Source organism: Podarcis erhardii (assembly GCF_964252035.2).
Source record: "Podarcis erhardii genome assembly, chromosome: 14".
Classification (NCBI taxonomy): Eukaryota; Metazoa; Chordata; class Lepidosauria; order Squamata; family Lacertidae; genus Podarcis; species Podarcis erhardii.
In genome coordinates this window covers 54,329,772-54,357,405 of record NC_138503.1, presented here as the reverse complement: position 1 = coordinate 54,357,405, position 27,634 = coordinate 54,329,772, and the positions used below count along the sequence as shown (strand labels likewise).

Genomic DNA, 27,634 nt, shown 5'->3' with positions numbered 1-27,634 from the left:
GAAGGAAGATGACAGGGATGGCTGAACTTTCAGCATGGCCTCACGCTACGTGTGTCACAGGTCGGTGCCCCAGGTAGATGGTACCCCAAGGAAGACCAGCTGATAGGAGGGCCAGAAAGTGTCTTCTCGGAATGGGCACCAATAATAATAATAATAATAATAATAATAATAATAATAATAATAATAAAATTATACCTCGCCCTTCTGGCTGGGTTTCCCCAGCCACTCTGGGCAGCTTCCAACAAAATATTAAAATACAGTGGTCTGTTAAACATTAAAAGCTTCCCTAAACAGGGTTGCCTTCAGATGTCTTCTACAAATCAGATAGTTGTTTCCTTGACATCTGATGGGAGGGCAGTCGCCACCACCGAGAAGGCCCTCTGCCTGGTTCCCTGTAACCTCACTTCTCGCAGGGAGGGAACCGCCAGAAGGCCCTCGGAGCTGGACCTCAGTGTCCGGGCTGAACGATGGGGGTGGAGACGCTCCTTCAGGTATAGTGGACCGAGGCCGTTTAGGGCTTTCAAGGTCAGCACCAACACTTTGAATTGTGCTCAGGAACATACTGAGAGCCGATGCAGGTCTCTCAGGACCGGTGTTATATGGTCTCAGCTGGAGGTCAGGCACCAGGTCTGAGAACCATGAGGCCCAGAGAGCACCCAGGAGGTTGCACCAGTGCTCTCCCTAGTGTGTGTGTGGGGGGGGGAGGAAGCTCCTCTGCCTGCTCACTTGGAAGAGATTCGCTCTCGCCACAGGCGAGGGAGAAAGAAAAGATTGTGTTCTTTGGCCGAGCAGAAGCTCCTGGCAGCTCCCTGACCACATCCAGCTCTTGCCTGGCTGCGATTGATATGAGTCAGGACAGGATGGAAGTGGCTTGAAGGGGGGGGGGGATGGAGAGAAGGGTGTGTTGGGTCTGTTCATCAGGCACATTTCCTGTTCCTGTCGGGGGGGGGGCTGCAGGAGGAGGGGCAGCCCTGAGCCTCAAAGTTTCCCATCCAGAGCCCCCAGCTGTCTCCCAGGCAGGCCCTGACCCGGCAACCCAATCCCTGGAGCAATGGGGGGGGGGAAGGCCCAGAGGAGCCCGTGTCTGGGAGGCTGTGGGTCCTTCTGGGTCAAGGAGACCATTCCAGCCTCTGTCTGGAGAAGGAGGGGCAGCTGCCGGCCAGCACTGGAGGGGCGTCGTCACACAAGCTGCAGAGATGGAGGCAGCCTCCCCTTTCCCCTCAGGCCAGAAACCTCTCCTCCTCCTCCTCCCCATGCCTTTGGCCCCAGGGTGGGGGCTGCCTGCACGCGCCCCCCCCCCCGGAAGTCTAGAGAGGTGGCCCTCACCCATCCAGTTCCTCTGGATTCCAGGCTGGGAGGTTTGTTCCCAGGAATGTTGTGCTGGGGGCCAGTTTGGTTTGGCAGCCTCTGCTTCCAAGAGCGGCTTTGCCTCCAAAGCGCCCCACCCCAGCTGGCTCCCTGGAGCAGCTCAGGAATCCACTGGCTTTTGGGGGGGGGGGCTGGGAGACTCGGGGCTTGCTTCGCACCTCGGTGGCAGCTGCACCCTGCCTCATTCCTGAGACTCCCTGCAAGGCTTTGCCACGGTGGGCCAGACGTCCCCCCTCCGCCCAGCTCCTGCCTGGCCCCAGAATCAGAGGCAGATGTGGGTTCCTCTTGCAAACCTGCCTATATTTATTTGCTGCCCTGAACCCTCCCTCTCTGTCCTCCCCCTTGCAATGGGGGAACGATCCCCTCCGCTAGCGGGTAAGGGCACCTCTGAGAGCCTCTGGGGCTGCCAGCTTTCCTTCCCCAGCAAACGGCCTTGTGGAAATGGGGGGCATTCGCAGACCCCCTGGTGACCTGCCAGCTGTGGGAGTCTCTCCCCCCTCCCCTCTTGGCTCTTCTGGCGAGAGGGAAGTGAGGGGATTGGGCCTGATCCCCAGCTGAACTTTGTTTCCCCTCCTGTGTGGGGCACAGGCCACAATCCCTTTGAACTGCGGGGAGGGGGGGAGATATTGGGGAGTAAGTGGAGGGGGGGTGGGCCTGGTTGTCAAGGAGGAGCTGGCTTCTGAGCTAAGGAGTGAGTGCAGGGACAGGCCCCGGGGGCCGCCTGAGCAAAGCCTCCTGGAGGGGCTTCTGCTATAATAATAATAATAATAATAATAATAATAATAATTTATTTATACCCCGCCCAGCTATCTAGGTTTCCCCAGCCACTCTGGGCAGTTTCAACATAATATTAAAATGCAATAATCTATTAAACATTAAAAGCTTCCCTAAACAGGGCTGTCTTCAGATGTCTTCTAAGAGTCAGATAGTTGTTGATTTCCTTGACATCTGATGGGAGGGTATTTCACAGGGCAGGCACCACCACCAAGAAGGCCCTCTGTCTGGTTCCCTGTAGCTTTACTTCTCGCAGGGAGGGGACCGCAAGAAGGCCCTCGGTGCTGGACCTCAGTGTCCAGGCAGAACGATGGGGGTGGAGACACTCCTTCAGGGATACTGGGCCAAGGCCATTTAGGGCTTTCAAGGTCAGCACCAACACTTTGAATTGTGCTCAGATACGTACTGGGAGCCAATGCAGGTCTCTCAAGACTGGTGTTATGTGGTCTCAGCGGCTGCTTCCAGTCCCCAGTCTAGCTGCCTCATTCTGGATTAGTTGTAGTTCCTGTTGTTGGCTGGAGTGGGGTTTGTGATGGGGAAGGGAAGGGCTAGGCAAGGGGAGTGTGGTGTAGTGGTTGGAGTGTCGGGACTAGGGCCTGGGAGAGACTAGGGTTTGAATCTCCCCACTCAGTCATGAAGCTCATGGGGGGGTGACCTGGGGGGGGATCACTGCCTCTCTCAGACTAACCTGCCTCCCAGGGGCTTTGTGGAGATTAGGTGAGGAGGGGAATATTTGAGCTCCTGGATAGCTCAGGTGGTTAAAACATGGTGCTCATGAGGCCAAGGTTGTAGGTTTTCTGAATCCTCAAATGTTAGTGTTAGAAGGAACCCCAGGGGCCATCTAGTCCAACCCCCTGTGATGTATGGAACTCAACACACCGTCTCCCATCCAGTCTGAAACCATACCTGACCCTGCTTAGCTTTGCAAAGGTGCTGCCAGTTTTATTGCTGCTATCCTCATACAGGACAGCTGCATATCCCTGCATTGCAGCGGGTTGGACTAGATGATCCTTGGGGTCCCTTCAGACAATTCTTTGATTGTATCCTTGGAGGTGGGCTATAAATGCAACATATAAATAAATGATTCAGTGGGCTCTTTCAGCAAAGGTGGCTGCTTCTCCCAGCGCCTGAGGCCAAGGGACCGGGCCAGCGTGGCTTCATCCATTTCACTGCATCTCCTCTGAGTAGGACCTGGTGGGACACAGACCCAGGTGAGGGAGAATTAGGTGGCTGGTGGGATCAGTGGCGTAGCGTGGGTTGTCAGCACCCGGGGCAAGGCAAGTAATTTGCGCCCCCTAACCCGGGGCAAGGCAAGTAAATCGCTCTCTCTCCGCTCCGCACAGTGGGCGGCGACCCGGCAGCTCGGATCGGATTCGCACAGCCAGCACTGTGAGAGAGAGTGAGTGAGCCAGGTAGGGGCAGAGAGCTGCGAGTGCGCCCCCCAAAATGTTGCGCCCGGTGCGGCTGGCACCCCCTGCACCCCCCACGCTACGCCACTGGGTGGGAGGCCTCTACATCTGCTTTGCTGCTTTATGTAACAAGGGAAACTGAGCTGCACGGGCTCTCCCTCTCTCCCTCTGTGCAGAGGAATTGTTTTCACTCCGGCTTGTTTTTTCTGGCCCGAGCTGCCCTGGGGCGTTTTCGAGAGAGAGGCTGAGGAGGAGAAATGTCCCAGTATCAAATAAATAAGTAACTCTGGCCGAAGGAGAGGGTCCCAGAGGCTTCCTGTGGCCAGCGGAGCTCTGACCTGTCTTTGGAAGAGGTGAGGCTCCAATTCTCCGCTCTTGGGGGGAAAGCCAAGGAGCCAGACAGGGTCCTCCTTGCCCTTGGGACCCCTTCTTATTTCAGGCACAGCCTTGCTGCCCCCCAGCCTGCTTCCAGGAGGGGTCAGCGAGGGGCACCCTGGGGGGGTGTCTTTCTATAGGGCCTGCAGCCGCCTGGGCCTCTGCCAAGGACAGCCTGCAGGATCCTGCCTCCCTCCCTTGTCTGCATGCAATTAAGCAGGGAAGTGGAGCAGCCTTTGGGGAGGGAGGGGGCCCCCCTCTCCCCTCTCCCCTCTCCCCTCTCCCCTCTCCTTGCTGCAGCAACAGCAGCAGCAGCTCTCCACCCACTTCCGCCCTCGCCTCCTTTCTAATGGATTCCTGTTGCAGCTGTGCGACCCCTCCAGCTGACACATGGCGGGGAGGGAGAGGAAAGGCCTCTTCCGGCTGGGAGGGGCGCCACCACGCTTGGCCCCAGCCTGCCAGAGCTGCCTCCTGCCAGCTGCTCCTTCCAGGCAGAGTCCCCAGCAGGCCCCTCTCTTGGGGGGGGGAGCAGGGGGGGGAGGTCCCTCCTGGGACGACATCCACACCTCCCCCGTTGCGCTGCTCTAACAGTCGGGGAGAATGCTGGGAACAGTAGTTTGCTAAGGGGACAGATCGCATGGAGATACAGTTTACACCATGGGTAGGCAAACTAAGGCCCAGGGGCCGGATCCGGCCCAAACACCTTCTCAATCCGGCCCACAGGCAATCCGGGAATCAGCATGTTTTTACATGAGTAGAATGTGTCCTTTTATTTAAAATGCATCTCTGGGTTATTTGTGGGGCATAGGAATTCATTCATTTCCCCCCTAAAACATAGTCTGGCCCCCTGCTGAAAAAGTTTGCTGACCCCTGGTTTACATCACCCCTTTAGTTCCCAGCACTCTTCCTTATTGTCAAAGTGGTGTAGTACTGCTTTAAGCTTACAGACTAGAACAATAGAATCAAGTTGGAAGGGGCCCCCCAAGGTCATCCATTCCAACCCCCTGCAATGCAGGAATCTCAGCTAAAGCATCCATGACAGAGGGCCATCCAACCTCTGCTTAGAAACCTCCAGGGAAGGAGAGTCCACCATCTCCTAAGGGCAGACATAGGCAAACTCGGCCTTCCAGATGTTTTGAGGCTACAATTCCCATCATCCCTGACCACTGGTCCTGTTAGCTAGGGATGATGGGAGTTGTAGTCCCAAAACATCTGGAGGGCCGAGTTTGCCTAAGGGAGTCTGCTTCCCTGCTCTCGCTTTTCAGAAACTTCTTCCTGGTGCTTAGTCGGAACCTCGTCCCTTGCCACTTGAAGCCACTGGTTCGAGTCCTACCCTCCGGAGCGGGAGAAAACAAGCTTGCTCCATCTTCGGATATTTGAAAGAGGCTCTCCTCTCTCCTCTTTTCTTTAGCCCGGAATTTTAGGCGGATTTAGGGGAGCATGACGGGTGCAGAGCCTCCGGTGTGCTGTAGGGGATGCCACAACTGTGGTTTAGAATGGAACATGAGCAGAGGAGAGCGCCTAGTTTTGGCGTTGTGCAAGGCGCTGCTGACCTTTGAGACCCCAAGGTTCCCTATGGCTGTGGAGGTGACCAGAGTCTTGCTGCCTGGCTTTGCGGCCTTCCTCTGCTGCCCCGGATGAGCCCCACCACAAGAGGCTGGAGGCCCCCCCCCCCGGGCTCTCTTGGTTGGTATCCCCCGCCTTTTGGCCCCAAGGCCTGGTTGGGGGCTGGGGGCACCAGGCCCCTCCTATTTTTATTTCAAATCATGAATTTGCCTCTGGCCTTCTCCTTCGACACAGTCTTCTTCAAGGACACAAACGCCATGGGAAAGGAGTAAAGTTGTATCATAAAGCAGCATGAGACAAGAAAATTAAAACGTAAGACCAGTACAGGGAAAACCCAGGGAAAATAGTGCGTTTGTTTTTTGAAATAATTTTTATTTGATTTTACAAATATAAATTTATAAATACATATCCGTGTGTAGAGAATTCTCTGAATCTCGAGACTCCATGGTTCCTCTTGTCAACATCTTCAGCTGCATATTGTTGCATACTGTATATTTTATATCCATCCATATTATCCATAATGTTTGTTACATTACAAGTGAAATTAAAATCCTTCTAATGTTTTCATCTGCTTACAGTGGTCTCCTAAGTAAATTATAAACTTCTCCCATTCTTTTTTAAAGTTTTTGTCCTCTTGGTTCCTGAAATGGGGAAACTAGTTTTGCTACGTTTTATTTATTTATTTCATAAAGTTTACATAAAACAATAAAGTTGTGGGTTGTTGTTGTTTTTTTTTAAAAAAACAAAACTTCGAAATCTACTAAAAATCAGATTAAAATTCACACTAGCATTTCTAAACACCCGGGCTTATCTAAACAATGTTTTTAGCTGGTGCTGAAAATGGTACAGCATATCAGCCAGCAGGGAGTTCCAAAGTTCAGGTACCTCCACACCAAGTGAAGGGGTTGTTAACAATTGTGAAACTGGTACGTGGCACCTGTAGCCAATTCTGCCAATCAAACCAGTCTAGTGGCCATCTATGGGTTAAGGTGATCTAGCAGGGTAGACTGGTCCCAAGCTGTTAAGAGCTTTATATACTTGAACCTGGCCCATACTGACCTGGCAGCTCCTGGGCGCTGGCGGGGTGAGCCCAGAGGGAGGGTCCCTGCCCCAAGGTGCAGAACCCCATCTGCAGAACCCCATGGAGGGTGTGGGGAGGGCAACTTGCCCTCCTTCAGTTCAGCTGGGTTGGTGGCAGCTGGCAGGAGGGCTCAGCCTCAGAGCAAGGGTCCATCTCCTCCCTGGGAGGTTTTGACGCAGAGACTGGATGGCCATCTGTCATGGATGCTTTAGTTTAAATTCCCGCATTGCAGGGGGTGGACTAGATGGCTCTTGGAGAACCCTTCCAGCTACCATTCTAGGATTCTCTCATGTCAGAAGGTGATGACCTCTCCTTCCTTGGTGGTTTGTAAAATGAGGCTGCATTTTAAATTGCATTTTAACCTGTATTTTAAATTCCCCCCCACATTATGTTTTTACTGTGATTTTATTGGTGTCAGCTGCCCTGAGCCCGGCTCTGGCCGGGGAGGGCGGGGTATAAATATTTATTATTATTATTATTAAGCAGAGGTTGGACGGCCACCTCTCAGTTACCTTTGAGCTGAGATTCCTTCACAGCAGGAATCCTTCATAGAATCATATAATAGTGGAGTTTGACTAAATTACCCTCTACTGCCCTTTCCATCACAATTCTAAGATTCTGTAACATTTTAAAGTGTGGTGTCTTTGGGGGGGGGGTTATTCTGTTGCTTTAATTTTGATTATGTCTTTTGTGGTTTTATATTTTGATTTTATTTTGTGAACCGCTCTTAAACGCCCAGGGAATAGGGCGGTATATAAAATAATAATAATAATAATAATAATAATAATAATAATAATAATAATAATAATAATAATGTCTTAGCCCAGAAGTGTGCTGACTCCGCCGCCGACGGCGCTTTTGTTTCGAGGGTGGACAGTCGGGGGGGGGGGCAGGATGCGCTTTCATGCAGCCGCCTCTGACCTCCCAGCGCGCGGGTGGGCCGCCCCCGCACACCGAGGCCGTCGGGCCCCTCTGCCTCGCAGGCGTCGGCCCGGCGGGGGCTCCTGCCTGGGCCTGCCCCCCCCCCCTGCTCCGGCTCCGCGGGAGGCGCTGCCGCATTCCTGCGCGTCTGAGCCGCTGCCGCCTGCCGTGGCCCGGTGCCAGCCAGGCAGGGAGGGCAGGAGGCGGCCTCCCTCCGCCAGCCGGGAGGGGGGGTGGGTGGGCGAGGGAGCAGGTGCCACCTGGAGCTTGCTGGAGAGGGGAAGGCTCCCGGCTCCCGGCCCCGCCACCCCCAGCGACCCTCCGATGGCCGCTTTGGCTTCCTTGCGCTCGCTGCCCGCGCGCCCCGTCGCGTCCTGCGCCTCCATTCATGCGCTCTTGGCAGCGGCAGTAGCCGGGCGTTCCCGGGCTGCCTGGGGAGGCAGGCGGGGCCGGAGCCGAAGGAAAACAGACTGAGCCGCAGCCCTGCCCAGCCCGTCGCAGGGCACTTGGCAGCCGGGCCAGCGAGCTTGGCGGGAGTCCCCGTCGAGGCAGAGGCAGCTCGGGGTCACGCAGGGCGTGGGGACCCCGCGGCCCGGTGCTCCGGGAGGGAAAAGACGAGGCAGGCGGGCGCCCCTGAGCATACGCAGAGTGCCTTGACCCAACTCCCCGCGGGGCGGGGCTTCTGGACGGGGCGGGGGGCCTGGACGTGGGCTCACTTTGTTCCAGGCAGTGGCGTAGCGTGGGGGGTGCAGGGGGGGCCGGCCGCACCGGGAGCAACATCTGGGGTTAGGGCAAATCCACGGGTTAGGGGGCGCAAATCCACGGGTTAGGGGGCGCAAATCCACGGGTTAGGGGGCGCAAATTACTTGCCTTGCCCCGGGTGCTGACAAGCCACGCTACGCCACTGGTTCCAGGACCTGCGTGGAAGATGCGGCGCGCCGGGTCTTGAGCAAGTCGCCCGGGCTGAGTCTTCCCTCTCCTCCGGTTGTGCCGTCGGGCAAGGAGGGGGCAGGGCGGGGCCCGACAAATCTTGGAGGTCTGGAGGGAGGCTTCCTTCTTGCCACCGCCCGCTACTTCCCTCCCCAAAAAGCGCATCCCTCTCTCCCTCTGCTGGAGAAGGCAGGAGGGTTGGTGACTTCTGTGGAATTGGGGCCCCTATGCCTAAGGAGGTGCTGGAGGTGACTCTTGAGAGTCCCACGGACTGCAAGAAGATCAAACCTCTCCATTCTGAAGGAAATCAGCCCTGAGTGCTCACTGGAATGACAGATCCTGAAGCTGAGGCTCCAAGACTTTGGCCACCTCACCTGATGAGAAGACTCCCTAGAAAAGACCCTGATGTTGGGAAAGATGGAGGGCACAAGGAGAAGGGGACGACAGAGGATGAGATGGTTGGAAGCTACCAGAATGAGTCTTACCAGGCTGCAGGAGGCAGTGGAAGACAGGAGGGCCTGGCGTCTCTGGTCCAGGGGGTCACGAAGAGTCGGACACGACTAAACAACAACAATGCCTAAGGAGGCACAGGGGAACTGGCAGGTAGACACCCCCCCCCTTGACTGCCAGGACTCATAAATCCCACCCCGAAGCCCCCCTTTTCATCCATGTTCTCGGAGATTCTGCTCCTGGGACCTTCAGAGCATCCTCCATCCTTGTGAAAAGAGGAGGCGGCAGCAATGGAAAGGGGGGTGCGCTGCCCCCCATCAGCATCCCAGATGGGTTTTAGCCCTGTGTCCCCAGTGAGGAAGGTCTCCTGGACAAGTGTCAGTAGAAGCATCTGGACTAAGCCAGGGATGGAGCCACGTGTGGACCTCCCGGTGTTTGGACTCCCAGGGTGTCAGATAGTGATGAAGACGATGGGCGCTGGTGTCTAACAACATCCGGGCCTTAGGCAGCCCCCTTCCCTTCAAAGCAGGGAGAGCCAACATGACTCCCACTCCCAGGTGTGGGGCATAATCTCTGGCCCTTAGCAGAGCTGATGGGAGCTGCCGTCCAAGCACACCTGGAGAGCCAGCACAGGTGAAGGACATGGGGAGAACCTGCAAGAGGGATGAGGCCAGGGGCCAGTGGGGTGCCTCAATAGGAGACCCACAAGCAGGAACCGGCACAGATTTAGGGGGTGCAAGAAGGAGGGGGAGCACCCTAACCCCACAGAGCATTCACCTGAGCGCCATGTTGAAGGCAACACCCATTATTTCTAACTCAGATTATTTGTCCTTCATTAATTGATAAATGGCATGAATGTGATTTTGTGGAATTGGGGTGTTTATTGGAGCCTCAATTGAATGGAAATAACTTGCCTTTATGAAGCAATAGTCTTCCACCAGGGCTACTGGGGCACATTCCTCTAGATAAGAATGTCAAGCATTTTTTTTAAAAAAGACCCCCCCCTTCCCAAATTTCCACACCCTTTCCTGCCCCACATACAATTTACACTCCCATGAATTCACAGAGGGGGTATTTCTGTCAATATCCTTTGCACCACCCAGCCCAAAAGCATAACTGCGGCTACAGAGGTGAAGGCCTGTTGGGGGGTGGGGAACCACATAAAAATTGGGCTGGAAAATGTGTTTCCCAATTTTTCAACCCCCCCCCATTTTTCAGAAAATAATTGATCCCCCCCCCCGGTGAGGAGATAGTGGCACTCTGCACATGTGTAATGATACACTTTCCTAAATAAGTGCTATACAAGTCCTACTGCGATGAAAACAGCGAGGTTAAAAATTGCCGCCCTCCCAAATCACACATTGCCTGTCACCCATGAGAGTAGCATTTCTTATTTAATTTGAAACCTGTGGTGCTAATTGAAATGGATATTGATGGTGTTACGGAAGGGGGGGGCATGTCTTCTTCACCTTCTTCTTCGCTACAATATATCAATTTATTTCCAATTGTCAAAAGGGACTAAAATCTATAAAATTCATAGAAAATCAGCGTGCCAGTTTGCTCAATTACTCTAGGACTCCATCACATCTCCCCTGTCCAGCATAATCCCTCAAGCAAAGTGTCAAGACCTTAATCCTTTCAAATTGTTCTGATCAGCCTTTCCTCCAGACAATGTCAGGTGGCAGACTATGCATATTTGAGACCATTGTCTTTTCATCCCCAGGAAGTGTTTATCTGTGCATATCTCCAGCTCTGCATATTCCCCCCTCCCTCCTCCATATGTTAATCTGTGCAACCCCTACCTTACTGAACTGCTGATCTGTGTAACCCCACCTTTCTGTGATGTATTCATGACGTGTTTTGCACTGTATTCTGGGACATGGAGGGAGTTTCAAAAACTCATGTCACCCCTTTCTCACTGTTCAATCTCGCCTTGAACCTGTTGCGCAATAAACTTGGATCTTCTGCAGTTTGCTCCTGTCTCCGGCTGAGCTCATTTTCCTCCGCAGGGACCCACGGACTTAGTCCGATGAGCTGGGTGGCAGAGCAGCCTCGCACCCAGATTTTTGCCGTAACAGTTGGCGCCCCACGTGGGGCATGCGGTTCTCCCGCGTTGCTGACCGGGGGCCCCGAAATCTTCAGCCGGCACCAGGCCATTTTGCCTGGGAAGATCCTTTGGACCCCCGGCCATCTTCCGGGCGGTAATCAAAAGCCCCAGGAGTTCAGCCGGGGAGCAAAGAGGGATCCAGCCGGCTTATCATCATAGAAGACACGTGAGTATAAGGAAAAGGAAAAATCCAGTGCACTGGTGGGAAAGGGGTGGAAATCTCCTGGCAACTGAATTCTCTGCCCTCCTCTCTATCGCTCCTTCTCGCCTGTCTCTTGGTCCAATTGGTGAGAGAGACCGTGGACTGCTGCTCGACCCGAAAGGGGGGTTCTGAGCTCTATCTCTTTCTCTAAAAACCCTCCAGCCAGCCGCACCAATTGGGAGTCCGAAAGTAAGACGGAGAGAGCCGACTTGAAAGACAGCCGACTCTCCGCAACGGACATCCCAGTTGAAAGCAAGGGGCTGGAGTTCTTTTCCGAACTTCTTTAGCGCCCGGCAAGGGGGCGGGAAGTGGTCTTGCTTTCTGTATCAATCCCAGCCGCACTGGTCGGTGCCACGTAACACGTGTATCGTGCGTGAGCCCGCTTCCAAAAGCAAGGGGGATTTTCGGTTCGAAACTCTATCCAGGGATCACCCGATCTGGCACCGCACGGCGCGGGCGTTCAGTAGGGCCCCTTTTCCTGAGATTGACGATAGGTAGGAGGTTGCCAGGAGGGATAGCCCATGAGGAATTGGGCGGGATCGGCAGAGTGGAAAAGGACCCCAGGTTATTGACTAAGGAAATAGGAAGGAATACCGGATAGCTAGAGCTCTTTAAAAACCCTCTAAGGAAGTTGCCAAGCGACTAAAGACCCCTCTTTACTATAAATCCCGTATTAAGTATATCAATCTCCTAGATATACCAATCCTTACCACCCTTTCTCTTCCCTGTTTCTGTCTAGACACGCGTAAAACATAAAATGGGTACCCAGGCTTCCAAACGCGAGCGGGCTCACTCTGGGAAGAAGGCTTCTAGAAAGCCATCTCAGTCTCAGAAGGACCCTGACTCTCCTCTCCAATTTGTCATCACGTATTGGAAGACGATTCCTGGCCACAAATTATTATCGAAGCAAAATTAGAGAACCTCTGTTCTGAAATCTGGCCTGCCAGCACCGCCTCCGCCAAGCCCGAATTGCGTTGGCCGGCTGGTTAACTGGTGGTGTTTGAAGAGGCAAGGAGGCTCTTAAAACCATGTGGGACCTTCCTACTAATTTCACTTAATGAAGCTAAAGGAAGCAGCCCAACTCCTTGCAATAACCAACTAAAGGATGAGAGTATATATGTTTACATGTTGTCTGTTATGTGTGTTGTGTGTTAATACATATATGAGAATATGTGTGTTTACATGTCGTCTGTTATGTGTGTTGTCTGTTCCTTCTGTCTCTGACAGACTGCCTTTCTTAAGCGCGCATAGTTTAAACTGCAAGCTTGCTTCAAAATTTAATTTTTTAAGGAAGCCATGCTGGACCTTATCAGTCCTAAATAAGACAAAATGAGAATGAAAGGTGCAAATGTTTACCCCACCTCGTGCTCTGCCGCAACTTTTCAGATCGTGAGTCTACAGTCTATTTTGGAATGTGAATGTTTCTAATGTGAATTAGATGTTTCTGCTGCAAAAGCGTAGGTGAGCACCACTGCTCTCTCAAGCTAAAATGCAGTGTATTTATTTCATGAAGCACATGCCTATGAAAGTATGGTCTTCCTTCCAAGAAAATATCTGAGTCCAGTTTTAACTTTGATTTGGTTGGACAGAAGAGTTATTGTAAGGCTCCTGATATCAGGCCTCTTTTCTTAGAAAATGCCCCCCCTTGTTTCATTCTGTCTCTTTCAGGTTTTTTTTTCCTTTCTCCTCTTCTGTGCCAGGTAAATTTACTTCTGAGTAAGCTTCCTTTAAAGGAAACTGCAAAAGGGGGGGGGCATAGATTAGGTTTACTATTCCTCTGCAAATTCAGGAAAAATTGTCACTTTTGTATTCCCTTTAAATCAAATCTATGGCTGTTTTAACTATGCTTTATAAGAGATCCTCTCCCTACCTTAAGAAAATGTTCACTTCAATCTTTCTTTAAAGATCATTTGTCTAGGAACTTGCACGTCTAAAGAAGTAAACTCAAACTAATCTCAAGATCTGCTAAAGGGTTCTGTATAAAGTTGGGAATTTTTATTTTCTTCTTCCTTAGTACATGATAGGAGCACTGATTGTGCTCTCTTCCCCAGTAGTGCCTGTGTACATAAGTATGTGTGTGTAGTACAAATCTTGCTGTGAAATCTTGCTGTGAACCCTTTATTTTGGAGGGTTGGACTAGATGACCCCAGGGTCCCTTTTAGCTCTCCCAATTTGAGGCTGTGTGGAAGGACATGTGTCTGCAAGCATTGGAGGATTTGAGGGTAATTCTTAAATTCTGGTGTGGTGATGGAGTTGAAATTCAGCCTAGCTTTGCTCTTTAGTTTTAAAACATGAGAGGTGAAGCCGAAGCACAACTGAGAATATCAAGCATTTGAGTGATTACAGTGTTTATCATTTTGTCTACTATTAAAAAAAATCAGACTTCAAAGTCAATTCAAAGTTTAAGCACATCAAATACATATGAGTCTTGACCATTTATCCTGTAAATAAAGGGCAGAAAAAAAATTTGTCTGCAAATGGTAAGGCTGAAATGATTGGGAATATTAAAAATCTTATGAATTCTGAGTCTGGCCATTTTCCCCCATATATAAGGGCGTGGCATTGTTCCACGAATGGCCAGAGGGATATTAGCCCTTTCCTGTACATAAAGGAAGCAGTCGCTTTGCTTGGGCTGAAATTGCTAGCTTTTGTTGGTGAATACTTCAATTGCTGAGTTTCTCTCTTTTGTTTTAAATCTAACCCTCTTTTAAAATCTACTTACCCTTCCCTTATTCAAATTCTAATTTTGCCAAAAGATGCAACATTTCAATAGTATAAAAGGTTTGCTGAGACATGAACTCCACACATGCACAGAGACTAGATCAGCAAGAAAAAAAAAGAAAAAAAAAAGAGGATAGGAACTGTAGGGAGTGAGAGGAGCTTGGGCTGAAGGGGGAAATTTATCCTAATTTCCTTATGTAAAAACTTGGAGCCACTGAGGGAAATCACCCTTAATGTGTCCTTTGCTCCAGGGGCTTCGCAAGACAAAAGGTGTGCCAAGTTTCAAATCTTAACATGATTAACATGCCAAATTCTTTTCACAGGTAAATTTCAAAGCACTCCCCCCCCCCAAGGGATTTAAAATCACAGACTTTGTGTGCATTTTAGGAACAGCATTTCCTGACAGGCTTCTCACATGAAATAATTTTTCCCTTTTAACAGGATATGTGAACCCCGATAACAAAGGTTTTTGTCCCTTCTTTTCTCCCACAGCAACTTTCTTTCCTGTTCTGTGAAACATGTCTGAATCCCTGCTGTATTTGTGACTTCCATCTCTTCGTGCCTTTGACGCTTTAAGTTACAAATAATCTCTTTTCATTTATTTAATCAGTTTTTCCATGATGTCTACGAAATTAAGCGAAGCACAACCTAACATTGTTTGTGGAATGGTATTTGTTTACCCTTTGCCTGATCATTTCTTATTAATTCTGTCATTTTGGCTAGTTCAAGGTACTTGCACAACTTTAAATTGCCATTCATTTTCTTGGTATTAAGTCATTTCCCAGTATTTTGCTATTAACATTCTAACTGATGTGGTCACATCAAGAAACACTCTTTTATTTTCATTGTTACTTCAGATTTCTTAAAATTCTGTGTCTTAGCATTTATTTATTTTGGTTCCTCATAGGTCATTGTGTGTGTGTGTGTGTGTGTGTGTTTTATTATTATTTTAACTGTGTCTTTTAAGTCCACCCTGCCCTTACAGGATATCACTTCTACAAGTGTGTTATTACAGATCCAATGAAAGACTTCGCCACCACAACAGAAGACACCAAAGTTTCAAAGTGATGTCTCTTTCAAAGGATATAGACTGCCGGGGGGAGTGGGGCTGACAAAGGGGGGTGGAGTTGAATTACAAGGACATTTTCTGACTTTTGAACCTCAAGATACATATATAAAATATCCCAATTGTCTCAAGATATGCAACTGATATTTAATTAGTTTGTTTTGTATTATGTGTTATTACGTAGAAATGTTGAAATGTGTCTGACAGTGTGTCATTTCCACAAATGGGGGGGCTATTTTGTGGCTATTTTGTGTGTAAGTGTTTTATGTCTAATGTCTTATTCCTTACACCCCAGTGGAGGATCCTCATACATTTTATACCTTTTAACAGATCAGGATATTATGTAGTCCAATGTTTAGACTTAGATAAATTTATTACCATATTTCGTTGTTTCACCTGGCACTCTGCCAACTTCCCTACCCATTTTAAAAAATGTGCTAAAACCCACTTTACCAAGGAGAAGCTTCTAAGATACATGAAGGTGGATATGCTTTGGTTTAGCAGGAATGATCCCTTATACAGTTAAATTGACTTATTTCGACAAGTGCCCCTTTAAGAATGGTTTTCTTTTAACAGATTGGTTTGAAGAGTTGAGAACCATGGGGAAAGATAAATTCAAATTGGACTCAGTTTGAATTGGGCAAGTGTATCCAGGCTGCAATTAGCTTTTGGTCCTTAAAGTGCAAGTGCGCAACTTCCCATGACTGCAAGACCAATAATAAAACCCCCATAGGAAGCCAAGGCAAGGACATTTCCCTCAGGACGTGCCCGAACCTATGGCAGCTGTGGTGAGTGCCAGGCAACATGGTTAATATGAAAGCCCTAAGTGGATTCATCAGGGATTGCCACATTGCCACTACTGTGAGACCACAGAAAAGCTACCTTGACACCTGAGAACACAAAAATGGCGGGGGACAAAGCAAACTACATTTTTTTTCAGTCAGTAGTGGACCTTCCTGCTAAATGTAAAGCATAGACCACTATTGAACAAAATACAACAGGTGTCCTTTTGCACTACTATACTTGCAAATGGCCTTAAGAGGCATGATTTGCAAGTCCCCTTCAGGTTTGCACAAACCCACACATCTAGTACGATAGATACAAAGTTATTATTTAGTGCATATCTATATAACATGCACATACATTGTATTGGTCCGTGTTGCTCCCTCCTTTGTTGCCCTGCTCAACCCACCTCCTTTTCCATTAGGGCCTATTCCCACTCACACGGCACCCCTACCTTCACCGAGATTTAGGGTGCGGAGAAAAGATTTGCAAGTTCTTACAGAACTTTAATGCAAATCTATCTCCGAATGGGGGACTGTTACGGAAGGGGGGGGCATGTCTTCTTCACCTTCTTCTTCGCTACAATATATCAATTTATTTCCAATTGTCAAAAGGGACTAAAATCTATAAAATTCATAGAAAATCAGCGTGCCAGTTTGCTCAATTACTCTAGGACTCCATCACATCTCCCCTGTCCAGCATAATCCCTCAAGCAAAGTGTCAAGACCTTAATCCTTTCAAATTGTTCTGATCAGCCTTTCCTCCAGACAATGTCAGGTGGCAGACTATGCATATTTGAGACCATTGTCTTTTCATCCCCAGGAAGTGTTTATCTGTGCATATCTCCAGCTCTGCATATTCCCCCCTCCCTCCTCCATATGTTAATCTGTGCAACCCCTACCTTACTGAACTGCTGATCTGTGTAACCCCACCTTTCTGTGATGTATTCATGACGTGTTTTGCACTGTATTCTGGGACATGGAGGGAGTTTCAAAAACTCATGTCACCCCTTTCTCACTGTTCAATCTCGCCTTGAACCTGTTGCGCAATAAACTTGGATCTTCTGCAGTTTGCTCCTGTCTCCGGCTGAGCTCATTTTCCTCCGCAGGGACCCACGGACTTAGTCCGATGAGCTGGGTGGCAGAGCAGCCTCGCACCCAGATTTTTGCCGTAACAATGGCAAGAGACGGCAAGTGTGAGTGGATAAACTGTTACAGGGAAATTGGACGAGAGAGGCTGAAAGACTCCCCCCCCCCAGCCTTGCCTCACCAGTAAACAATTTGTGTGGCTGGTTACCAATGGGGGTGGGGGTGGGCTCTAGCTGTGTCTGCTGAAAGTCCCAGGCAGGATCTGGAGCGAAAGCCCCCCCCTTGCCCTGCCCAGGTGAGCAGCTGGCAGGAGGTCTGCAGACCAGCAGGATGAACCCATCACATCTCCCGGTGCCCGCATGTGCCAAGGTCTTTGTGCAGACATTTTTTTAAGACGTGGGAGGGAAGGAAGAAGCGAAGTTTGGGGCCCAGAGCAAGACAAGGGAGGCAGGCTCCCTTGTGACTCTTTGATCCGCCAGCCTCAGGGGAGGGGCAGAGCGACTTTGTTCTCTGCTGCTGTTGGTGGTGGGGAGCCCTGTGACCAATGCCCTCTGCCAGCCTTTCCTGGAGCAGCTGCTGCCCCCTGCTGGCCAGTTCTGGGGAGCTACAAACCCACATTGTTGTTGTTTAGTCATGTCTGACTCTTCGTGACCCCCTGGACCAGAGCACGCCAGGCACTTCTGTCTTCCACTGCCTTCCGCAGTTTGGTCAAACCCATGCTGGTAGCTTCAAGAACACTGTCCAAGCCTCTCGTCCTCTGTCGTCCCCTTCTCCTTGTGCCCTCCATCTTTCCCAACATCAGGGTCTTTTCCAGGGAGTCTTCTCTTCTCATGAGGTGGCCAAAGGATTGGAGCCTCTGCTTCAGGATCTGTCCTTCCAGTGAGCACTCAGGGCTGATTTCCTTCAGAATGGATACATTTGATCTTCTTGCAGTCCATGGGACTCTCAAGAGTCTCCTCCAGCACCAGAATTCAAAAGCATCAGTTCTTCGGCGATCAGCCTTCTTTGTGGTCCAGCTCTCACTTCCATACAACACTACTGGGAAAACCATAGCTTGAACTATACGGACCTTTGTTGGCAAGGTGATGTCTCTGGTTTTTAAGATGCTGTCTAGGTTTGTCATTGCTTTTCTCCCACATAATGGGTTTTAAAAACCTCCACTGAGAGTCCAATCAGCATATTTCCTTTCCTGATGCCCAGCGGGAGCAGGGTGGGGCCTGGGGCCTGATCCAGAGTGGTGCAGCTGCTCCAGCTTCTCTCTCTCTCTCTCTTTTAATATTTTTATTAGGAATTTAAATACAACATATTAGCTTACAACATATCATCCTTAGTCCCCCCCCCCAAAAAAAACACCCCCCCCGACTTCCCTCAGTTCCAATCTCTGGTTTCTCTATAGATGCTAGTCTCTGCATGTGACAAAATTGTATAAATCCTTAATTTATCTGACTAGTTATTATCAATAAAGAGTTTGTGAGTGTTTATTCAAAGCCTGCCAAGGAGTCCAGTTCACTTTGTTGCTTCTTTAAATACTTTGTAAAAGGTTCCCATTCATCTTTAAAGTCACAGTTATCCTTGTCCTGTAATTTGTGTGTCGATTTTGCCAGTTCTGCATAGTCCATCAGTTTCTCTTGCCATAGTTCTTTATTCGGGGTTTCCTTGTTCTTCCATCCTTGTGCTATTAAGACTCTCGCTGCCATTGTCGCATACATGAAGGTATTTTTCAATTTCCTTGGCAGGTCTTTTCCTACAATCCCTAACAGAAATGCTTCAGGTTTCTTAGCAAATGTTAGATGGAACATTTTCTTCAATTCATTGTATATCATTTCCCAATTTTTAAAAATTTCATTACAATCCCAAAACATATGGTAAAATGTCCCCTCCTTTTCCTCTCTCTGTCTCTCTCTCCTATACCAGGTTGAGGAGCCCCTCGAAGCATCCTCCTCCCCCCTCCCCAATTGACAAGAGTGGCCTTCTCCCTGGCCACTCGCCATGCATTCCCTCGACGAGCCGCTGGACCTCAAGCTGAGCATCTCCAAGCTCCAGGCGGCACAAGCCAAGGGCGACCAGACCCTGGGTGGCTCCAGGCCCCGATCCTTCCGCCAGGACTTCCGGATCCGGGAGGACAGCAGCCCCGACTCGCCTCATTCCCCACTCGACAGTGAGTGGCCAATGGGTGGGGGGCAGATGCGAAGGGAGGCTCTGCTGGAGTCGTGGAACTGGGGCGGGGCAGGGGGGGTGCAGGGAGGAGCTTCTTCATTGCATCTCTCCCCCTCCTTTGCAGGCCTCCAGTTGCACCCCAAATGCCACGACAAGAGGGACACCCGCTTCTCCTCCACCCCCACCATTGACCTGAGCCTCTCTCCTCCTCCTCCTCCCGGCCTGGACTCCCCCGGCGGGGGCCGCGCCTCGCTCTCCCCCGACAGGCAAAGCGGCGGGGAGTTGGTGAGCTCCTCCGCCCTGCGGGTGAGTTGCTGGGGGCAGAGGAGGTTGATGTGTCCCAGGGTCCTGCACTAGGGATGTGTCCCCTATTCTGGCCCATGTAGGACCATTCTGGATAGTTAGCCTTGGTGAAGACTTGACGTTTTCATCTCCAAAAAAGTTTTTGATTTGAGTTTCCATTAATGTTGTATTTTAATCTTGTTTTTAAGTTGTATGTCAATCAATCTGTTTTTATATTGGGTGTTAGCTGCCCTGAGCCTGGTCTAGGCTGGGGAGGGCGGGGTATAAATAAAATTATTATTATTATTATTATTATTATTATTATTATTATTTATTATTATTACTACGTGGATGGCAGCCGAGTGGCAAAAATGCTCTGGCACCTTCCCTGGCAGCAACCCAGTGAGGCAGCTGAATGGGAGACAAGGCAACTCTCAAGGACCAGACCATGCGGAACTCCAGCCCACTGAGAGGAAGCCAGACTCTGGCTGAGCTGGGAGGGCAGGGGTTGGGCTAGATGACCCATGGGGTCCCGTCCAGCTCTGCAGTTTTATGGGTCTCCTGCAGGGGTGGGTGGGCATCCTCTCAAGTGGCAGATGGGGGGATAGATGGGAAGGGGGGCCTCCTGCCTTGCCCACCTTTGCCATTCCTCGCCAAAATAGGAACCTGCAACCTGTCACGTAAAGTAATTGTTGTTATATTTAAATATTTATAAGCCACCCATCTGACTGGGTTTCCCCAGCCACTCTGGGCAGCTTCCAACCAATTAAAACATCAAGCACAGTAAAACATCAAACATTAAAAACTGCCCTAAACAGGGCTGCCTTCAGAAGTCTTCTAAAATTCAGATAGTTGTTTATTTCCTTGACATCTGATGGGAGGGCAGTCGCCACCACCGAGAAGGCCCTCTGCCTGGTTCCCTGTAACCTCACTTCTCGCAGGGAGGGAACCGCCAGAAGGCACTCAGAGCTGGACCCCAGTGTCCGGGCAGAACGATGGAGGTGGAGATGCTCCTTCAGGTATACTGGACCGAGGCCATTTAGGGCTTTAAAGGTCAGCACCAATACTTTGAATTGTGCTCAGAAACGTACTAGGAGCCAATGTAGGTCTTTGAAGGACCAGTGTTCTATGGTCTTGGCAGCCTCTCCCAGTCACCAGTCTAACTGCTGCATTCTGGATTAGTTGTAGTTTCCGGGTCACCTTCAAAGGTATCTCCATGCAGAGTGCATGGCAGTAGTCCAAGCGGGAGATAACTAGAGCATGCACCACTCTGGTGAGACAGTCTGTGGCCAGGTAGGGTCTCATCCTGCGTACCAAATGGAGCTGGTAGACAGCTGCCCTGGACACATAATTGACCTGCACATCCATGGACAGCTGTGAGTCCAAAATGACTCCCAGGCTGCACCCCTGGTCCTTCAGAGGCACAGTTATCCAATTCAGGACCAGGGAGTCTTCCATACCTGCCCACCCCGTCCCCCAAACAGTACTTCTGTCTTGTCAAGATTCCTCCTCAATCCATTGACTGCCATCCCAGCATTCCCAGGCTTTGTGAGCCAGACCATCAAGCCCTCTGCATTGCCAGAAAAATGCAGGGGACCATTCTGTTCCTTTCCAACCGCCCCCCCCTCTCGTCCCCCCAGGACCTCCAGTCCCTGCGCTACATCGATGGCCTCCACAGCTCCTTCCAGTTCTTCCTGCCCCTCAACTCGGGGGGTGCCTTGCACCTGCCTGCCTCAGCCTTCCTGGGGGCCCCCAAAGAGAAGCGCCTCTCCCCAGAGATGCCCCTGCAAAAGCAGCTGGTGTGCCGGTGGTCAAAGGTGAGCCATGCCTTTGGGGTGGGGGCGCCTCTCCCTCCAGGGCCCTGCTGGTCTCTGTGGAGGCTGAAGCCCACCCCTCCTCTGCTTCTTCCTTCTCCAGTGCAACCAGCCCTTTGACCTGCTGCAAGACCTCGTGGACCACGTCAACGACTTCCACGTGAAGCCGGAGAAGGACGCCGGCTACTGCTGCCACTGGGAAGGCTGTGCTCGCCACGGAAGGGGCTTCAATGCCAGGTAAGCAAACTGCTCACTGCCTAGGCATCTGGGGAATGGGAGAGAGCCCTGATCCTCCCTCAAGGGGCCTGCAGGCTTCCTTCCCAGGGACCATGCGCAGCAGGCGGAGGAGCGAGACGGAGAGCAGCATCTCCTGTAGAGCTGTGCTGAGCAGACATCCAGGCAGCTTCTGGCATTGCTGGCCACGGGTGCGAGCTGCAGGCTGACAGCACCTCCGATGGGCACCACATTGGCTACCCGTGGCTCAGAAGAGGGGGGGGCAACAAAATCCCTCGTGTTTGAGCTCCCCAAATTCGCTTGGCTTGCGCAGAGCACAAGGCTCCCCTTTAAGACTTTGGGAGAATTTTCAAGTCAGGCTGCCCATTTTGGTTGGCATGGGGCTGGGGGTGGAAAGCCCTTCATTAACCCCGTGGTTCTTGGATGGTGGATCCCCAGGGCCAGGCTGCTGCCAGCGGTGCCCCTTCCCTCCAGGACAGCCTTTGGGAACTTTCCGAAGAATGGAGGAAGCCGCCTTGGTTTGGGGCCTCCTGCTTAGAGGACGCTGTCTCTCTCTTCCCCCCTGGCAGCCCCCTGGCTGTGGGGAGGGAGACAGAGCCTCAGGAGTGGCCAAGCAGAGGGTGGGGAGCCTGGGGCACCTCCCTGCTTTGTTTGGCTCTGGACTCGCCCCAGCAGTCAGCAGCACCAACAGTCGGGGTGACCATGGCAGCCGCAGATTCTTTGCCCCTGTTGAAAGCACTCTGGGAAGAAGTCTCTGCTCTCCTCCTCCTCCCCACATCTTGACGGGCTCCTTCCTTGCCTCCCCAGGTACAAGATGCTGATTCACATCCGCACGCACACCAATGAAAAGCCCCACCGCTGCCCCACCTGCAACAAGAGCTTCTCTCGGCTGGAAAACCTGAAGATCCACAACCGCTCCCACACAGGTGAGTCTTGAGGCCAGGGAGGTGGGCGCACTTTTGCAAGCCCCTCGGGCAGAGTCCAGGTGTCCCTTCTGAGAAGAGCAGCTGCCTTGCAGGGGACAGACGGACGACAAAGCTTTCCAGGAAGATTGGGAAAGTTCACGGAGGAGGAGAGGGCTATGGAAGACTATTAGCTGCAGCAACTATGCTTCTGAATATCAGTTGCTGGAAACCACAGAAGGGGAGAGTTGCTCTCATGCTCCAATCCTGATTGCTGGCTTCCCACAGGCACCTGGGTGGCCACTGGGAGAAAAGCCCTACTCTCATGTTCCTATAGAATCCTAGAAGTGAGGCAGGGGGCGGGACCCCCGTCTAGCCCAACCTCCTGCAATGCAGAATTACGTTCCTAAACCTCTGACTTCCAAGTCTCGCTGCCCTCTTTCCTTGGGAGAATCTGAGATGCTGGTGGCTGTCAACTAGAGTCTGCCATCTGTAGTTTGAAGTGTGCCACAGTTTGGAGCAGAGCTTTCCAGACTTTTCATGTTGGTGACACGCTTTGTAGACATGCATCATTTTGCGACACAGCAATTCAGTTTTACAGTCAAACCTTGGTTCTCGAACAGCTCCACTTTGGAATGTTTCGGCTCCCAAACGCCGAAAACCTGGAAGTAAATGCTTTTTTTGGAACCCAAATAGATGAGTACAATAAGTTGCGTCTCGGAAGTTGAACGGGCTTCTAGAACGGATTATGTTTGGAGGTTAAACCCCTTTCCAGCCCTGGGAGGAGTGTGAGGAGCGTTAGTGTGACACACCTAAACACTGCAACCAACACACTAACATGTCACGACACACAGTTTGGAAAGCTCTAGTTTAGAGTGCCTTCTGGGCCAGCGCTTTGCGATCTATTGAAGGATGAAGGGGGCACAAAACGATGCCCTCGCCAGGCTCCATCCTGGCACCTTCAGTTGTTCTCAAGAGGCCGATAGCAGGTGCAAATTTCGATTGCTGGTTTCAAGGAAGCCTTTCCCTCACTATTCCGTGTGTCCCTTCCTCCCCCCGCAGGCGAGAAGCCCTACATCTGCCCCTACGAAGGCTGCAGCAAGCGCTACTCCAACTCGAGCGACCGCTTCAAGCACACCCGCACACACTACGTGGACAAGCCCTACTACTGCAAGATGCCCGGCTGCCACAAGCGCTACACGGACCCCAGCTCCCTGCGCAAGCACATCAAGGCGCACGGCCACTTCATCTCGCACGAGCAGCAGGAGCTGCTGCAGCTGCAGCCGGCCCCCAAGCCCTCCCTGGCGGCCCCCGCGGACGTGCCTTACCTCAACGGGGCGCAGATCATCATCCCCAACCCCGCCGCTCTCTTCGGCAGCCACGGCCTGCCCCTCCCGCTGGCCCCCGCCCCACTGGACCTCAGCGCCCTGGCCTGCGGGGGGCTGGCTGGCCTCCACAGCCCCGTCCTGGCGCCCCTCAACCTGGCCAAGAACCCCCTCCTCGCCTCGCCCTTCGCTGCCAGCAGCCTGGGGCTGCCCGTCGTCTCCTTGCTGGCAGGGGCCGCCTCCGCCAAGGCCCTGCCCGAGAGGAGCGCGGCGCGGTCTGGCAAAGGCGGTGGGGGCGGGCAGGGGCCGCCGCAGAGCTGCAAGGAAGCCAGCGGGAGGACTGAGCGGGGCCGGGGGGGTGCAGAGGGCCTCTCGCTGCTGCCTGCGGGGGGCGCCCTAGACCTCTCCACCGGCATGAACTCGGCGGGCAGCTCGGACGGCCTGCCGCCCGGTTGGGTGGTCATCCCCACAGGCTCCGTGTTGCTGAAGCAGGCCGTGGTGAACTGAAGGGGGGTGGCGACCCACACCATGGATGGGGGACGGGGTGGGGGGAATCTGGGACCGGCCGTGGCCAGCGGAGGACCCCAGGCAGCCCTGGAAGAGCTTCTGGCCTGCGCCGAAAGGTGCCCCCCGCTCTTCCCCCCACCCACCCCATCTCCCACCCCCGCCCCGCTATGGCTGCTGGGGCTGGTCAATCCCCTTGGCTTCCTGGCCACCCACGACGGAGGAGCCTGGCTCTCCTGAACAAAGCAATAAGCAGCATTTCCCTGAGCAGCAGCCGTGACTCCCCCTTCTGCCCTCCAGCTACCTCCACACAGGCATCGCGGGGTTGGTCTAGAGGACCCTTTGGGGTCCCTGCAGAGGGTCCAGGGCCTTTGCCCTCTCTGCATACAGAAAAGGAGGGCGGTGGCTCTTTCTCTCTCCATCTCACGTCAGAGTGCCTCTTAGCGCCCCCAACATGCCGGCTTCTCTGCTGCCACCCCCTCCGCACCCCCGGTCTATTGGCCTCCCCTCTGTGCCTGTTGGCTCGGGGGTCTTCCGCTTCCAGCGCTTGGCTGCTGTTCAGGGAAGGAGAGCCCCCCTCAGCTGAGATTAGAGGTGCTGCCCATCCCGTCCCCCCCCCTCCAGGGTTGAGCTGCCTCCCTCTCTCTTACTGAACAAAAGCAGCCAGGCCTTTTCCTGGCTCAGCCCCCCAACTGACAAGGCACACCCAACGGCTGTGCTGCTCACCAGCCCTTCTTCTGCCTCCCCCCCCCCCAAATGACGTGGAGGAACTGAAATATTCACTTCCCCCTATTAGCCGTTCCGGATGTTTCAAAGCTGACCTGCAAATCTCCCGGCCTGAGATGGCTTTGCGTGGGGACAGCAGTTGACAAGCCTTCCTTGGTTCTTCTCCCACCCAGGAGCCCCCCCAGCAGGCAAGGACACCTCTCCCATCAGTTTCCTCTGGCCAAGATCCGTGTCGATAGATGGGGCCCAGAAGGAGCAGGGAGGTTGGCTGGTCTGTGCTTCTTCCAGGAAAAGCCCTCTGGAGCCCCCTCCCTCCCTTGGAGACAGGAGGGGTTGGGAAGGCCCCAGGATCTGAGGAACAGGACCCCCACGTCCAGGCACCAATGCAGGGGAGAGGAGCAGAGGCCAGGAGAGATGGAGACTGCATCTCACCTCCAGCAAAGTCTGCCCAGTCCTTTAATGCCTCTGTCTCCACCTGCAGAAATGGGTCTGTCGTCAAACTCTCCCACCCAACAGGGCTGTTGTAAGGATTGCTCAGACAATATACCTGCTTTGGGGGGGGGGCAGGAGGCCAAGCAGTCCCCAGTTGGGTCTGGCAGTGGGATGGGGCCAATATTAGCAGCACAAACCCGTCCTATTGGCAAAAGAGCCAATAGGAGCAAGACCTGAGGGCCGCCAGTCACACCCATTGGCTGAGGCTGGGGCAGGGGCCTGACTCACGGGGCCAGAAGGGGGTCTTCTGTAGAGGCTGGAGGGACCCACTGCAAATGGGGCGCTGCTCCAGCCCCGACTGGGGCAGCTGTGAAAGCCACACTTATTCTCGTTTGTGCATCTTGGTTTCTGATGGGGGGGACCCTTGCCGCCCGTCCCAGCAGCAGCAGGAAGGCCCCCTGCTTCTCCCCCCAAGCACCCGTTTCTTTGCTGAAGGAGCCTGCTTCACCTCGACTGCCCTCCCCAATTTGGAGGGGTCCCTCTGCTTTTCGCTCCAGTCTCCCCGTACAAGGGGGTCCCCACATACCTCTCTCCACGCCGCTGTTTCAGCGGGACCCCTGCTCTGGGCTTCCACACAGGCAGGCTCCCTGGGCCTGCTGCTGCCCCTTCTTCTGACGCACCCCCCCTGCAGGTGCTGGCAGGGGGGAGGCCCTGCACCAGGCCCCCCTAGCGCTGCCCGGGGCACCTGGGACCACGCACTGCCGCTCAGCCGAGGGGAGCTGGCCTCCCAGCCACGCAGTGGAAGAAGGCTGAGCCCAGGGCCGGACATGCACAGAGCCCCATGCGCCCCGGGGCCTGATCCTGACCCAGCACGCCTTGCTGACTGACCAGGCCTGCGAGCCGGTGAACGTGTCCGTTTCCTTCCCCGTCGTCTGTTGTTGCTCACTCCAGGCCGCCAGTATTTTAAGCCGTTTCTAAGTGCCTTTCGATTGTAGTTTCTGTTGGATTTCCCCCGCCCCTCTTGCCTCCATCACTGTTAGCGTTAGTTGACGACAGGAAGAGATAAGCTACGACCCAGGCCTCTGCGACAAGAGGATGGCTACTATGACGGAAATAATAAAAGTGGATCTTGACACTTTGCCCGCTGCTGCCTGCTGTCTGTCTCCTGGGGAGGGCGGGGCAGGAGGACGGGAACCACACCAAAATATACATCTGTACACCCACCAAACGTGGTTCTCCGGCAGTTGTGGGACTACAATTCCCATCATCTGTGGCTAGCAGCACAAGTGGTCAGGAATGATGGGAACTGTGGTCCAAAAGCAGCCAGAGACCCACGTTTGGGAAACCCTGGTCTGCACACAGAGTCTCACAAACACGCTCCAACATTAAACGCACACTTCATGCACACCAACACACACACACACACACACACACACACACACAGCTGGGCTCTGCATGCTCACCCAAACCAAAACTCTGGCACTGAAGGTACAGCAGATCCTGCCTCCTGGAGCAGCGCATGGCTTCCTGCGTCCTGCCTCTGCCGACCTCAGGGAAGGCCAGAAGCGCATGGGAAGCTGCTTCCTGACACAGAAGCCAGGCCCCGGCCACATCTAGCTGGGAACTGTCTGCATCAGGGACAAGGAACCTGTGCTTCCCCCGCAAAAGCTCCCGGACTCCCACCCCCCACCTGTTCCAGGCAGCACCCTTAGCGGCCAGGTGTGATTGGGACTGGAGCTCCTCTTCCACAGTCAACCCTAGCTGCCCAAGGTTTCAGGAGGAGGCCCTTGCCCAGTTCTGCCTGGTTAGGCCAGGGGCGGAGCCTGGGGCCTTCTGCCTGCGAGGACTTGCAGGAGCGAAGGGGGGGGGGCGTTGGGATGAGCTGGCTAGGAATTGCCTTCAGGCTCCCACAGGCTGTTCAGCAAGCCGCGAGTGCAGAACTTAGTACAAGGGTCAGCAAACTTACCGCGCCTTGGGCCGGTGTCTTCAGCGCCGATTGAGCAGCGGGCCGAAGGGCGAGGGAGCGCGTGCCCATATGCTATTTCCAGTGCACTTCCGGGTCGGAGGAGCACTGGAAATAGCGTGTGTGCATGTGCACGGGCCTCCTCCAACCTGGATGTGCACTGGAAATAACGCGCATGTGCACCAGCTATTTCCAGTGCTCCTCTGACCCGGAAGTGGGCAGCCGCGCAGTGAAGTGCCGGTAAGAGCAGGCGGTGGGGGTTGCCGTGGGCCGGATAAGAGAGTCCCTCGGGCTTTAGTTTGGGGGCCCCTGACTTAGCAGCAGGGTGACGACTGCACTCAGTCCACAGGCTGGGCTGCGCCTCACAGAGCAACAAGCTGTTTGGGCAAAGGCCTCTGTGAAGGCTTTGGGAAGCAGATTGCAGGTTTCTAGCTTGGCCAGAGAAGACACTCCT

The 27,634-nt window shown here is 52.9% G+C and overlaps 1 protein-coding gene across 1 annotated transcript in view; it reads left to right on the top strand.

The window, feature by feature from the left end:
* Positions 1-26,357, top strand: part of GLIS2 (GLIS family zinc finger 2) — a 37,382-nt gene extending 11,025 nt beyond the window's left edge. Inside the window, exons 2-7 of the mRNA XM_081839855.1 lie at positions 18,756-18,999; positions 19,123-19,304; positions 20,921-21,097; positions 21,198-21,331; positions 22,136-22,254; positions 23,293-26,357. Of these exons, the coding sequence (XP_081695981.1) occupies positions 18,831-18,999; positions 19,123-19,304; positions 20,921-21,097; positions 21,198-21,331; positions 22,136-22,254; positions 23,293-24,062 (1,551 nt within the window). The 5' untranslated portion in view covers positions 18,756-18,830 and the 3' untranslated portion in view covers positions 24,063-26,357. The remainder of the gene's footprint in view (positions 1-18,755; positions 19,000-19,122; positions 19,305-20,920; positions 21,098-21,197; positions 21,332-22,135; positions 22,255-23,292) is intronic.
* Positions 26,358-27,634: the final 1,277 nt, after the last annotated feature.